The sequence below is a fragment of the Babylonia areolata genome, chromosome 18, assembly GCF_041734735.1.
Source record: "Babylonia areolata isolate BAREFJ2019XMU chromosome 18, ASM4173473v1, whole genome shotgun sequence".
In the NCBI taxonomy this organism is placed as follows: domain Eukaryota; kingdom Metazoa; phylum Mollusca; class Gastropoda; order Neogastropoda; family Buccinidae; genus Babylonia; species Babylonia areolata.
Window position 1 is genome coordinate 8,211,591 of NC_134893.1, and position 13,957 is coordinate 8,225,547.

Consider the following 13,957-nt stretch of genomic DNA (forward strand, 5'->3'; position numbering starts at 1 on the left):
TCGGGAGCTCACTCTCATACTCCGATCCACAAGACACTCTTTGTTACTTGCCCTAACAGGGAGACCCGAAAGATCCATGATGTGAACATTAACAAAGGGGGTGGGGAGCACAGGGGGTCCAAGGACTGGAAATTCGTCGATGTCAATATGACATCTTTCTGATGACAGGAGGTTCGGAAGAAAAAGAAATCACAACCCCACACACACACACACGCCTATTCATCCCCCCACCCCTACTCGTATAAATCATGAACAGGCTGTTCATCTACTGAGACCTTCCCCTGCAATAGATGGCCGATTTGCTGAGGTTTCCAATTAACCCACAAAACCAGAAGATGGGAGGGCAATATCCACATTTCTTCCTTTGTGCTTTTCCGTTTAGAAGACGAAAAATGAGGTAAAATTGGTTGATAAGAATGTGATATATACTCTACATTTCTTTCCCCCCTCCACTCTTTCTTTGGCCTTTACGTCATTAGACAGGGGAAGAAAAGTAGAGTATATAATTATGACAATGTTATCAACCAATTTACAACTCTTTCCGTCTTCGGAACGAAACTGAATGGACAGAACACACGGGAAGAAATGTGGAAATTTCCGATTGGAGCTACTCGGTCAACGAGAATTGCATGTAACACTTAGCCGAAACACTTTATCGGGTAAAATCTGGGGGAATGGGGGGAGTTGGTGGGGAAGAAATCACTGATCAAGTTGGGAAGAAATACACGGGAAACAAGAGAGGCAAGCCTTCAAGACTCACTTGTGATACGCTTTAAAAAAATCCAAGCTTTTTATATATTGAGTATAATTTCAAAATGTAATGTTTAAGATGAGAAAGATCAGTTTAAAGCAAATTAAGTCCCCTAGCATTAATTACAGAGTAATTTCCCTTTTTTACTATCTGCACCAAAACGTTTGCAAAATAAATAAAACTTCCATGCTTAGCAAATGAAGTTCCTGTTTGAAAAAAAAAAAGATAATGATTGCTCTTGTTGTTGGGTCAGAATATCAGATCAAAGTGCCAAGTTTAGAGAATACAAAAAATATAAATATAAGAGTAAATGCAGTTTGCATATAATTAGGCTTCTTTTTTTTGTGTGCCTATCCCAGAGGTGCAATATTGTTTTAAACAAGATGACTGGAAAGAACTGAATTTTTCCTATTTTTATGCCTAATTTGGTGTCAACTGACAAAGTATTTGCAGAGAAAATGTCAATGTTAAAGTTTACCACGGACACACAGACTCACACACAGACAACCGAACACCGGGTTAAAACATAGACTCACTTTGTTTACACAAATGAGTCAAAAACCTTACCTCCGGCGACAAAAATTCTGTGCAAACTGACATCACCACGTACATTCCACAATAATTACATATAACGCATTTCAACAGGTCCTCTTCATGGACAGAGATCATTTCGAACAAAATCCTTGAATGACGAATCGGGTGTGCATTGTTCCCACTGCACAAAACAGCGTTGAGTTTGTTCTCCCACCACGGTTTAGAAATGCACACACAGGTCCCTGTTGTTCGCATTAAGACTGCACATCTCAAATCACTTTGAAATTTCCACTCTCATGTTCACAAACTTAACAGTTCACGCTGTAAATAAAGAGGTTGAAGAACGCTGAATTTACATTTTTCTTTCTTTTTTTATACTAAAAATGTTGAGAATTTGATCTTATGATTCCTTGCGCCATAAGCATAACCATTCCATTTTAAGATAAAGTCGTTCAAGAGCACTGTCGCTGCCTTGCTTTCAAACTGGCCTCTGCTTTCTGAGCTTGTTTGAGTTCACAAACCTGTAACCCTCACGGCGCGTTGCACGGGTGGCTCGTGGTAAAATGCACGGTGTTTGTCTTTTTTAGCGTGTCAGCAAAATTCAACACCAACCCTGTCTCCACCAGTGGACAAAGTCAAGACTCCACTCCGAACCGTGTGTGTGTGTGTGCGTGTTTGTGGGTGGGTGTTTGAGCACGCGCGTGCATCCTGTATTCACAGGAACAACACAGGCAAGTTATCTCCTTTTCTCTCTATTTGATAGGTGGCAGAATGGTTAAGACGCTCAGCTGCCAATACAGAGAGTCCGTGAGGGTGTGGGTTCGAATCCCGCTCTCGCCCTTTCTCCTAAGTTTGACTGGAAAATCAAACTGAGCGCCTAGTCTTTCGGATGAGACGATAAACCGAGGTCCCGTGTGCAGCACGCACTTGGCGCACTGAAAAAGAACCCATGGCAACGAGAGTGTTGTCCTCTGGCGAAATTACGTAAAATGAAATCCACTTTCATAGGTACACAAATATGTAAGCATGCACTCAAGGCCTGACTAAGCGCGTTGGGTTATGCTGCTGGTCAGGCATCTGCTCAACAGATGTGGTGTAGCGTGTATGGATTTGTCCGAACGCAGTGACGCCTCCTTGAGAAAGTGAAACTGAAAAAACTGAAATCTCTCTATTTGAACAACTGACATGGCTGCACGGGACTGTTCTCAATTACAATTTATCAAATATTGGAGAAATGGGGAATGGTATAGGAGAGATTACGAGGAACAGAAAGAGAAAGAGGTAAAAGTGTGTGTGTGGAGGTGGGGTGGGGGGTGGCGGTTGTGGGTGGGGAGGGAGGCAGGAGAATAATATTCAGCGAATGCGAATAGGAAATCTACACAGTGTTCATTTGATTTTTACCTGTTCGATATTCTTTAGCCCGGTTTTCATTCAGTCGGTTGTTTGAAGCTGACAGACAAAAAAATCAGATCAGCATATTCAGGGTTTCTAAATTTTGACCTGTAAGCCGTGTCCAGTCCTTTCCTTGACCCGTGTCCACGGCAGACACAGCAGAATGGTGATAGCACACGCGCTGCTCTCTGACCCCTGCGATAGATAGAAGCAGTTCCCCCACCCACTATCCCAACTCTCCCTCCCCCCACCACCCCCACACCCCTATTTCCAATTTTGATCGTCGGCGATAAGCCCAAGTGTTTTCCTCTGGAATTATGCCAGTTTGAGACCAGTTTATGCCCCCCCGCCCCCTCCCTCTTAGAGGATGTGGTTCACATGTTGCTCTCACACCCACTCTTTTAGTTTATTATTATTATTTTTAAAATAATAATTTTGATCCAAGACCGTAAGTATGCATGTAGCTCCTGTTCCGTCAACACACATATACTGGCACACACACGCACGCGCGCACACACACACACAAACCACACACACACACACACACACACACACACACACACACACACACAGAGAATAAGCAAACGCTAAACAGTCATCTTTTTTTCTTGGATTGTTCAACAGTACACATGGTTACAAGCAAAGACAAAAGGGCATCGACATTCCGCTTTCCCAGTTTCACACTGACTGGCGCATTGTCACATAAACTACAGAGAAAAAAGACAAAAACAAAATAAACTACATAACAATCTCTCAGATGCGTTACGGAGCAGAAACACCGTCCCTCTCTCAGATTAAGTTTAGGACCGATATTCTTTGAAGGAACACCAGGTTAGTGTGCTGAGCCTACCCCCCTCCCCCCTTAAAAAAAAAAATATATATATATATATATTGTAAATGCGTGTTTATGGTATTCAGGTTTTCAAATTGTTTCGTAGACGGTTTCTTTGGGAGTTATTCTTCCTGTGTCAAATGTTTCCCATTGAGTATTTTTCCCCACGTGCAACATGTGTGCAAATCACGTCACCTCATTGAATAATTATCCGTACGAAATAAAAACATCCATCTACTCCTTAGGACCTGAGGCAGATTTGTCCTGGGGTCTAAAAACGAGAGGGTAGGTCCCATATTCCTTGTACATGATGAAATAAGTCGCATTGTGTAATCACTGGCCTCGAATGAAGAGTCAGATAAGTATAGTTGTCTTCCAGTCGAGAGGTTCTGCTGGTGCCACGTATCTGGGGGAAAATCTTTCAGGGGCAGCGCCACACAAGTGTTCAGTCGGCAGTGAGCGATTCCAGTGGTCATCATGATTCGTTGTTTGGTCTTCTTGCTGCTCACCGTGTGCACCGTCTGTGAGTGACGTGGTCTGACTGAGAAATCGTTGGCCAGTGTATACGTGTGGTCTCCAAACCGTGTTATAACGCCTGTTTTATTCTGTTTGCTTGCCTTGTGTATTTATCGAATTGTATTACCTGACGTTTTGTCACAAAGGTTTCTCGGAGTGAAATTCGGGCTGTTCTCGTCGTGTAGAGTGTGCCGCCACAGTGAAGCACCACCCGTTTTTTTTTATTCTTTTTCTTCTGTCTGGAAGTGTTTTTGCTTCATAAACAAAGTTTTTCGGCAGAATTTTGCCATGGACAACCCTTTTGTTACCGTTGATTCCTTAAGTGCACTGCACCGCATCCGATTTACTACTACTACTACTACTACTACTACTAATAATAATAGTAACTGGATATATATCAGCGCTTTCTTCATTTTCACGAATCGCTTTACAATCCACACACACACACGCATACAAAACACACTCAGTCCTCAACTCACAATCATTCACAATAAACATATATGTATGCGCAAACTTGTGCGTACAATACACACATACATACATACATACATTCGACGCACACACAATACAGCGTTACAAATTTACCGACACAATCAACAAACCACTTTTATGTTTGAGAGAGGGTCTAGAGGAAATGCTGCTGGAAGAGGAAAGTCTTGAGGTCAGATTTAAAGGAAGACAGTGAGGGGCTGTGACGGACGTGGTGAGGCAAAGAGTTCCATATTTGAACAGCAGGTGATGAAAAGGCTCGACCACCGTGCTTTTCTCTTTCGTATTTTGGGACGCGGAGGGTTTTATCATCGGCAGCAGAGCGAATAGAACGGGAGGGCACATAGATTTGAAAGATGTCAGAGAGGTATCAGGGTGCAGTTCCAGATATGACATGGTAGCAGAGACAGGCGGCTTTGTATTTGATTCTTTGCTCTATGGGTAACCAGTGCAACTCTTTTAGAAGCGGTGTGCAGTGTGTGGATCTTTTTGCTTTATAAATCAGTTTGGCAGCGGAGTTTTGTACCTGCTGTAGTGGTCTGAGGAATGTTTACGGACAACCGATGAGCAGAGAGTTGCAAAAGTCTAATCTGGAGAGTATGCATGAACTGACTAGCACCCAGACCAGCACTCAAGGTCAAGTGGAGGGGGAGGAGGGGGGTAAAATCACTATACAGGTGACTAAAACCTGTAGACACTCATTTCCAAGTTGACCGCCTTAGCACTCGGCCACTTATTTTGTTTGCCTGTCTCCAAAACCCATGCATGTGTGTGTTCCCTCTCTCGCCATGCAGTGTGACAGTCCCTGCCTCTGTCGCCCTGTCTTGTCTCCCTTCCATGCCACGTTGCTGTTGAATGCTCGTCTTTCAGGACTGTCGCAGTCACCACATCACGATAGCAGCAGCACTACGTCGTGTGGTGTAGTGTTACTCCTCAGCCATACGATATTTTTTTCGTCTGTGAAAGTCGGCTGCTCTCCAAAGGGAAAGCACGTCGCCATTATTCGACACCTTTTTTATGTCTGTCTACTGTCTGTGTATCTTTATTTCATTTAAGAAGGTGAAGTTTTTAGCAGTTTCTCGTGAACATTCTATTGTTGCAGCGGCTTCTCTAAAGGCGTGCTTAGAAACCGCTGAATATGGGGTCTGGGTTTGTTGTGTGATTCGAAAGACTAGCACCCAGATTAGTACTTGAGATCCACTGAACGGGGTAGTTGGAAGAAACTGCGGTAGCTGCGGTAACAGGACATTCACTTTTCTGGTCTTGCATTCTGACCATATGCTACAGCTGTTGGTAGTAATAATGGTATCGACATACCTCTTTTCTTGGTTTGTCTGTGTGTGTGTGTGTGTGTGTGTGTGTGCGTGCGTGCGTGCGTGCGAGCGCGCGCGCCCGCGTCTGTTTGTGTAACAATGGCATCATCGTCTTCAGTAATGATGGTGAAAGTGTAGACACAATAGTGGCTGGGCAGTAGTATAAAAACACGACGACTACGTGTTTCGTCGCTGTTGCTATTGTCATCAGTGTTGCTCACATTTTGTCACTGTTACTACCTCGACAACAACTACTGTTGTTGTTGTTTATCTTGCATTACACCTATAAGATCATCTTCATAATTACCAGCGCCGCTGTTATCGACAGAATGAAATGAATGTTATCTTTGACATGAGCAAAATTTCACTGGTGTTTTTTGTTTGTTTGTTTCCATGTCTGACAATATGACCTTTCTCTGTCATTTATTTGTCTTTCAATGGTTTATTGTCTGTCTCCCGCTCCGTTTCCATGTGCCAGTGTCTTATCTTTCTGGTTCAGTCTATTACTTCAATGTAGTATCCACCTGCCCGTGTGTCGGTGTACACATACGTTTGTTGACGTCAGTGTGTTGGCCAGTGCCTTTTTCTGTCCGTGTACTGACTGGCAGCAGGGAGACAACATGGTTACACCTGTTGCACCTATGTGTGCTGAACATAGTGATATCAGTGATGATGATGATATAATGAGATACATGGAAGATAAATGATGATGATAATGATCGTATATGATGTGGGTGATTTTTAACGTATCTTTTCACTTTAGTATATTTTAATGCATCCACTTATCTAAAGTGTCTCATTAATCTTATGCAATTTTATGTTCGTTAGATTTACAAAGGTTCACAAGGCCTGATTAGAGCGTGGGGTTTATGCGAAGGAAAAGGCGTTTGTTTTTGTTTAAAAAAATATATATCTAAATCAAGTGTAGTGTTGCGTAAATAGACGAATCAGCATGCTTTGAAACCTTGCTGAAAGTGAAAGTGACGAGGTTTTTGCCCACTTTGCAGACGGACAGAATGGGGAGAACGAAGTGTCGTTCTCCGTGGGGCTGACCCAGCACACCTCCATTCCGGGTGCCGGGGTGGTGGTGTACAACAAGGTCTTCAACAACGCGGGCAACGGCTACAGCAACACCACCGGCAAGTTCACCTGTCCTCAGGTCTGTACACCTTGGGTTCTACGTCTGTGTGGCCGGTTTTTGTTGTTGTTGTTGTTGTTGTTGTTTTTAATTTTATTTTGTCATTGTCCGGTCACCATGTCGTTTGGTTTTAAATAAACAGTTATTTTATATCAGGCATGTCTCAATACACATACAGTTATGATGTCGACAGCACAATGATGAAGGATTTTTATAATATTCTGTCGTTAATCAATGTATATATACTCACGAAATTTGTGACGGATGTCTCTAATACAATTGCGGAATGATTTATGGATATACTACTACTCGTAATAAAACCAAAAAGAAGGAGAGAACAGTATGGTAAACTTGCAGAAATTAAAAAAGGAAGTGTGTGGTGGAGGGGAAACAATGAATCGTCAGTGCGAGCAGAAGTGTTAAATCAATAACTGGACAATATTCACCGCCCTGCTGAGTGACGTTCCAGTGGCATTGGTTCACCTGCCGCAGTTATGTGTCAGAAGTCCTCAGGGAGCCAGATGTCAGGGTGAGGTCATCATAGGGTCTGCTGATAAATCACAGAGGCGATGTTCAGCGGAATCTGTCCAAAGCCAACATCTGCATGATAGACCACCAGAACAGCACAGGAGGCAGCTGTTGTCCCGACTATCTGGGGCAGAATCTGAATACAGTGGAGAGTGTCTTGCCCAAGTTACATCGCCACTCTCTCGGCCAAGAGGGTTTTAGAACAGTCAGTGTTGGGATGGTTCCCATAGGCCAACTAGTTAGCCACTAAGGCCGCAGCACTATGAGCCAGTACTGCCTCCTTATTTTTGCAAGCCAACACGCAGAAGACAGTGGAGCCCCATGCTGACGTCGACAATCGCGGAGTCTGCCGACAATGATGACCTTGACACGATCTCTCTCCGCAAGCATGGAGCAAACGAAACTGACATGTCGCCGTGAAAGAACGACCCCTCTCAGTGTGCGTGCGTGTGTATGTGTGTGTTTACGCGTGTGTGTCTGTGTGTAGGCGTGGCCGGAAATCACCTGTGCCAACACTCCCTACACCGCCTCCTGAATGTGTGTGCAGAGCGGAGTGTACGTGTTCCAAGTGCACGCCCTGGCTCAGAGGGACGCCGACATGTGGCTGGAGCTGTACCACAACTTCAACTACGTCATGTCTCTGTGGGGACACACCGACAACGAGTCTGCTGCTGCTGGTGGGTGCATGCCGGCTGTGCAGGGAGATGCTGAAGATTAGTTCGTCGGTGGTGGTGTTCTATGCTGTGTTGTGCTGTGCAGGGGAATGCTGAAATTTAGTTCGTTGTGCTGTGCTGTGCTGTGCTGTGCTGTGCTGTGCTGTGCTGTGTGTGTGGGGGGCGTTGCTGAAAGTTAGTTCGTTGCGTTGTGTTGTGATATGCTGATATTTAGTTTGTGTTGTAGTGCAGGGGGCGGGGTGTGTGCTGATATTCAGTTTGTGTCGTGCACGGGAGTGCTGATATTCATTTTGTTGTGTTGTGCAGGGGGAGTGCTGACATTTAGTTTGTGTTGTGCAGGGGGAGTGCTGATAGTCCGTTTGTGTTGTGCAGGGGAGTGCTGATATTCATTTTGTTGTGTTGTGCAGGGGGAGTGCTGACATTTAGTTTGTGTTGTGCAGGGGGAGTGCTGATAGTCAGTTTGTGTTGTGCAGGGGGGTGCTGACATTTAGTTTGTGTTGTGTTGTGCAGGGGGGTGCTGACATTTAGTTTGTGTTGTGTTGTGCAGGGGGGTGCTGACATTTAGTTTGTGTTGTGTTGTGCAGGGGGAGTGCTGACATTTAGTTTGTGTTGTGCAGGGGGAGTGCTGATAGTCAGTTTGTGTTGCGCAGGGGAGTGCTGACATTTAGTTTGTGTTGTGTTGTGCAGGGGGGTGCTGACATTTAGTTTGTGTTGTGTTGTGCAGGGGGAATGCTGATATTCAGTTTGTGTTGTGCAGGGGGGTGCTGACATTTAGTTTGTGTTGTGTTGTGCAGGGGGAGTGCTGACATTCAGTTTGTGTTGTGCAGGGGGGTGCTGACATTTAGTTTGTGTTGTGCAGGGTGTGTGTGTGTGTGCTGACATTTAGTTTGTGTTGTGCAGGGGGGTGCTGACATTTAGTTTGTGTTGTGTTGTGCAGGGGGGGTGCTGACATTTAGTTTGTGTTGTGTTGTGCAGGGGAGTGTTGACATTTAGTTTGTGTTGTGTTGTGCAGGGGGGGGGGGCGGTGCTGACATTTAGTTTGTGTTGTGTTGTGCAGGGGGGGGGGGGGGCGGTGCTGACATTTAGTTTGTGTTGTGTTGTGCAGGGGGGGTGCTGACATTTAGTTTGTGTTGTGTTGTGCAGGGGGGTGCTGACATTTAGTTTGTGTTGTGTTGTGCAGGGGGGTGCTGACATTTAGTTTGTGTTGTGTTGTGCAGGGGGGGGGGGGGGTGCTGACATTTAGCTTGTGTTGTGTTGTGCAGGGGGGGGGGCTGACATTTAGTTTGTGTTGTGTTGTGCAGGGGGGGTGCTGACATTTAGTTTGTGTTGTGTTGTGCAGGGGGGTGCTGACATTTAGTTCGAGCTGTGCTGTGCAGGGGATGCTGAAATTTACTTCGTTGTGTTGTGCTGTGCTGTGCTGGGGTTGTCGAAATTTAGTCCTGACTTCGATGATTTATTCACATTGGCTATAGCCCATACGGGGGCTGAAATTTAGCTCGTTGTTCGGGACTGTGTGTGTGTGTGTGTGTGTGTGTGTGTGTTCGTGTGTTGTGTGTGTGTGTGTGTGTGCTGAACTTAGACTTGTTGTGTTGCATTGTGTAGGGGGGTGGGGGGACTGAAATTTAGTTCGTTGTGTTGTGCAGGGAGATGCTGAAATTTAGGTCGTTGTGTTGCGTGGAAGCGGGTGCTGAAATTTACATCGTTGTGTTGTGTGATGCTCAACTTTAGTTCGTTGTGCTGTGCTGGTGGTTGATGAAACTTTCTTCGTTGTGTTGCGTAATTCTGAACGTTATGCTGGTGGATGATCAGCTTGAGTTGTGTGATATTGAAATTTAGTTTGTCGTGTTGAAATTAATTCGTCGTGTTGTGCTGGGGGATGTTCGTAGTGCTGTGCTGTGCTTTAGTGTGCTGTGTTGTGCTGGAGGGTGTTGAAAATTAGTTCGTTGTGTTGTGTTCCTTTTTGTCACAACATATTTCTAGGTGTGAAACTCGGGCTGCTCTTCTCCAGGAGAGCGCGTCGCCACAGAGCAGCGCCACCCGTATTTTTTAATCTGCTTGCAAGTGTAATCGTTTTGCTATCAAAAGGACTGGTCAAATACTGTGTACAGGATGTACATATATCAGCTATATATTGCTGCACCCGTCAGTTACATTACATTACCTGTCTTTGAACCAACTTCATGGAATGACACCATCGTCCCCCATAGGAGTATTTACTTTTGTGCATGTAAAATTATTATCTACTCCCTGGCAGTAAAAACGAAAACGTTACACCAAGTGCCGAATTCCTCATTTCCAAGTGACAAACGGAGCGGTGCCGGTCTGACTGGCTTGTTCCCCCGTTCCGTTTACTCTTCCATGATGGTACGGTCTCCTTCAAATGGCCTCTTGAGAGTTTGACTCTGTTCGGTTTCGCCTATCCGTCGTTCCCGTTTCGCTTGATTCAATAACTGAGCAACAAAAGTCTTTTCGAGTACATATCACGACATCAGTGGCTGGCGAATCGAGAGGGCAAAATTCTGCAGCTGGTCTTTGGTTACGTGCTCAGCTCTTGCCAGGGAGATGCAGCCCGAAGTTCACACAAGAGAAATCTGTCTTGACAACAAAAACGTGATACAACAAAGCAAAACACAACACAGCACAACAAAGTGCGTCGATCGAACTAAATTTAAGTGCTCCCCCCCCCCCCCCGACCCTCCCCACCAGCACAACACAATACAGCACAACAGCATTTCAACAAACACTGACATGAGTTGTCATGCTAAAATTGAAGTGCAACGTGTGAGCACAGTATAAGCTTTTAAGTTTGTTGATGCTTCTTTGTCTTTGTCTGCACTGTAATCATGTGTACTGTTGAACGATGAAAGATGACTAAAACCAACACACAGTGACACCGCTGGCTGGGTGTGGGCAGGCAACGCGGTGGTGCTGACGCTGAACAAGGGGGACGAGGTGTACGTGACAGGTGTGGACGGCTACACCTCCGAGCTGTACGGCACGCCCACCGAGATCTACGTCACCTTCTCCGGCTACCTCATCTCGCCCGTTTTCCAGGAGTTCCCCACCGTCGGAGGAGGTTAGACCACCCCGCGGTGTGTGGCTATCACATCACTTGGCACTGTGGCGCTTCAACCACAATAAAAGAGTGGTTCGACAGATGTCTAAATCATGACCTGTCCTTTGTAAATAAAGGTTCTGTCTTCCCAGAATAAAAGAGACGTCCAACAGTTCTCTGAATTATTACTAGTACTCTGTCAAAAAGGTTCCTTCTTCCCAGGTTGTTTCGTTTCGTTTAAATTCTTTTCAAATTTTTTTTTAGACAGAGGAATACATTTCAACGTTGTGATCGTTAATCAAAACAAAAAAATCAAAGCATACCACGGCAGCTCTTTTGTGTTTGTTTATTTTTTTGCGTTTGCTTTTTAGGAGGGTTATTTTTCCTAAAAAAAAACCCCAAAACGTGCCAGTATTTTGTTCTCTTTAAAACTCCAATTATGTATACATACAAACACAAATAAACCCCATATACGCGCCAGATTGCTCAGAAAATCTGCGATAAATAAATACATAAACTTCCTTTATTTTCACAATAGAATTCTGTATTTGAATCTTTGTATATACAGATGAAGTACATTTATGTACAGTGTAATATCTTTCTGTATTTTCTGTGATACTGACAGAGTAACACTGCACTTTACATTTAAACAGCTAATATGAAACGTATGGTTTCTTTTTGAATGTTCTGATGTGGAACACAGATTGATGTTTTCACAAGCAACGAAATTTTAAAGCCACATGAGTGAAGTTGCTATGGTAATGCTGTGGACATTTCAACAAAACGTGCGTATACATCGGAAAACCATCACATTAACTTCGCACAATGAAAAACTGCTCAGGGCATTATTAAATGTAAAAAAAATTTAAAAAAAAGGGACATCACATGGCATTCATTTCACATGCTATCTGAACCAACGTTTTCTTGAACTTGCTTTGTTTCCACGAGAGAGATTTTGGCAGTTTCAGTTAAAAAAGCAACACCACCACAACGGACAATTATCAACAGCATATTTCCATTCAACGGATCTGTACAAAGAGGAAGCGTATACTTTGAAAGCAAAGTACCAAAGGTGCATCACCTAGTTTCTGACATGGTTTTAACCATCCTTATGAATGAAGGAGGAAACTGGTGGCAACAGGCCTCCCAAATTTGGGTTTTATGTATCATCATTATTAGTTGATGTTGTACATATCATCCATAACTTTCCCAAGATGATGTTGTATCGTCTAACATTTTCATTTGCTACCACTTTTGATTGAGAAAAAAACAGCTGCTCGCTAGTCCATAAACCCGGGAATGGTAAGCCAATGTTCTGACAGTTTGTGACAATGTCATCATACTGACAAAGTTAATTTCAATAGTTACCAGAAAGATATGGCGAAACAATGTGCCTTAAAAACAGAAACCGACTCTCTGCATAACACATAACTCAAGATATTTATAAATTGTGTACGTCCTGTACTTGAATCTGCAAACAACGGGAAAACTAGGACTACCGAGTTGAGCAAAAAATGATTTCTTGTCAAGTCAATCATGACGATATCAGAGTTGTGTATAATGCTGCTCCATCGTAGAAAATCACAAACACAATTTGCGCCTTATCCAATTTGCTGTACAGAGGATAAACACCCCCCCCCCCCCAATCCTCCCCCCCAAAAAACACATCATGTCGATGCGCACACAAGCATACACATACACAAATAAACACATTTGCTCTCAACACACACATACACGCACAGACACATTCACACACGTCGTCTGGCAGAACACAACGGCAGCCACAAATCGGGGACATCTCCCATGCTGAGGGAACTCTCCGGATGACTTCGTTACCATCTCCCCCAAATCCCTCCCAACAAGAATTGCTGCATCTCGTTTCTGATACTGTCCATGAAACACAGCGAGAGAGGTGAGGTGTGACAAGGATGAGCAAAAGAAACCCCTGCAGACAGGAGCGGGAAACCTGGCACCAGCCACTTTATACCAACACATGATGGTGGGGTCCGCGGGTGGGGTGGGTGAGAAAGTACCAAAACACTGGGTCTGGCCGACAAGACTGCCACTCCGGCGCTGCGCTGCGCTGCGTTGCACTGCAGACTAGAAGTCGTGGTCCCAGCCTGACGTCTCGTCCGGGGGGATGTCCATATCCAGGGGGTAGCTGTCGAAGTTGCTGAAGTCAGACGGTCCTTTCACCTGCACAACATGATAATGAAAGATATTCAGCATAACAGTTCCTAGAGGCCCTAGCAAAAAATAAAAATCCACAAGAAAAAGAAAATAAAAACAACAATTTACACCTTTTAAAAAGATAAAGACCGCACCAGAGGCGATACCCACATATTCCAGTACAGGAATAATGCAACACACACACACACACACACACATACACACAGGACAATCACTACAAATGGTCAGTCAATATGCCAAGCCTGATGAAAACTTGAGATGTAAGATTTGAGATCTGTCAAAACTATTTTTCTTTTTTTGTTGTTGCTATTTTGTCAAGTGATGACATTGGCCTCTCCCCGCGATTATCTTTTCTTTTCCTTTGGGAGGAGGAGGAGGGGCAGGGGGCGCAGGAGGGGGTGAAGGCAAGGACGCGGTTAAGCTGGAGGTTTGCCCAGGCCTTGACGACTCGTCTAAAGGCAGCTGGGTAATCGGCAGAGAAGGGAAGAAGAGGGAAAGGCATTACAGATGCGGACAGCTGAGGGGAAGAAAGAGTGCTTATGGAC

The 13,957-nt window shown here is 44.5% G+C and overlaps 2 protein-coding genes across 6 annotated transcripts in view; one reads left to right on the top strand and one right to left on the bottom strand.

Moving 5' to 3' along the window:
• The first annotated feature begins 3,986 nt into the window (after window positions 1–3,986).
• Window positions 3,987–11,430, top strand: LOC143291892 (complement C1q-like protein 4). The gene is made up of 4 exons (XM_076602028.1): window positions 3,987–4,032; window positions 6,835–6,986; window positions 8,041–8,170; window positions 11,082–11,430. Exons 1-4 carry the CDS (start codon window positions 3,987–3,989, stop codon window positions 11,246–11,248), a joined length of 495 nt encoding a protein of 164 aa, XP_076458143.1. The 3' UTR covers window positions 11,249–11,430.
• A 1,448-nt stretch (window positions 11,431–12,878) lies between these two features.
• Window positions 12,879–13,957, bottom strand: part of LOC143292417 (cGMP-dependent protein kinase 1-like) — a 103,190-nt gene continuing 102,111 nt past the window's right edge. For 3 of the 5 annotated variants that reach the window (XM_076602668.1, XM_076602667.1, XM_076602669.1), the window contains one exon: window positions 12,879–13,418. In XM_076602668.1, coding sequence (XP_076458783.1) covers window positions 13,323–13,418 — 96 coding nt within the window. In that variant the 3' untranslated portion in view covers window positions 12,879–13,322. The remainder of the gene's footprint in view (window positions 13,419–13,957) is intronic. The other 2 variants (XM_076602670.1, XM_076602671.1) reach the window with 2 other exon arrangements.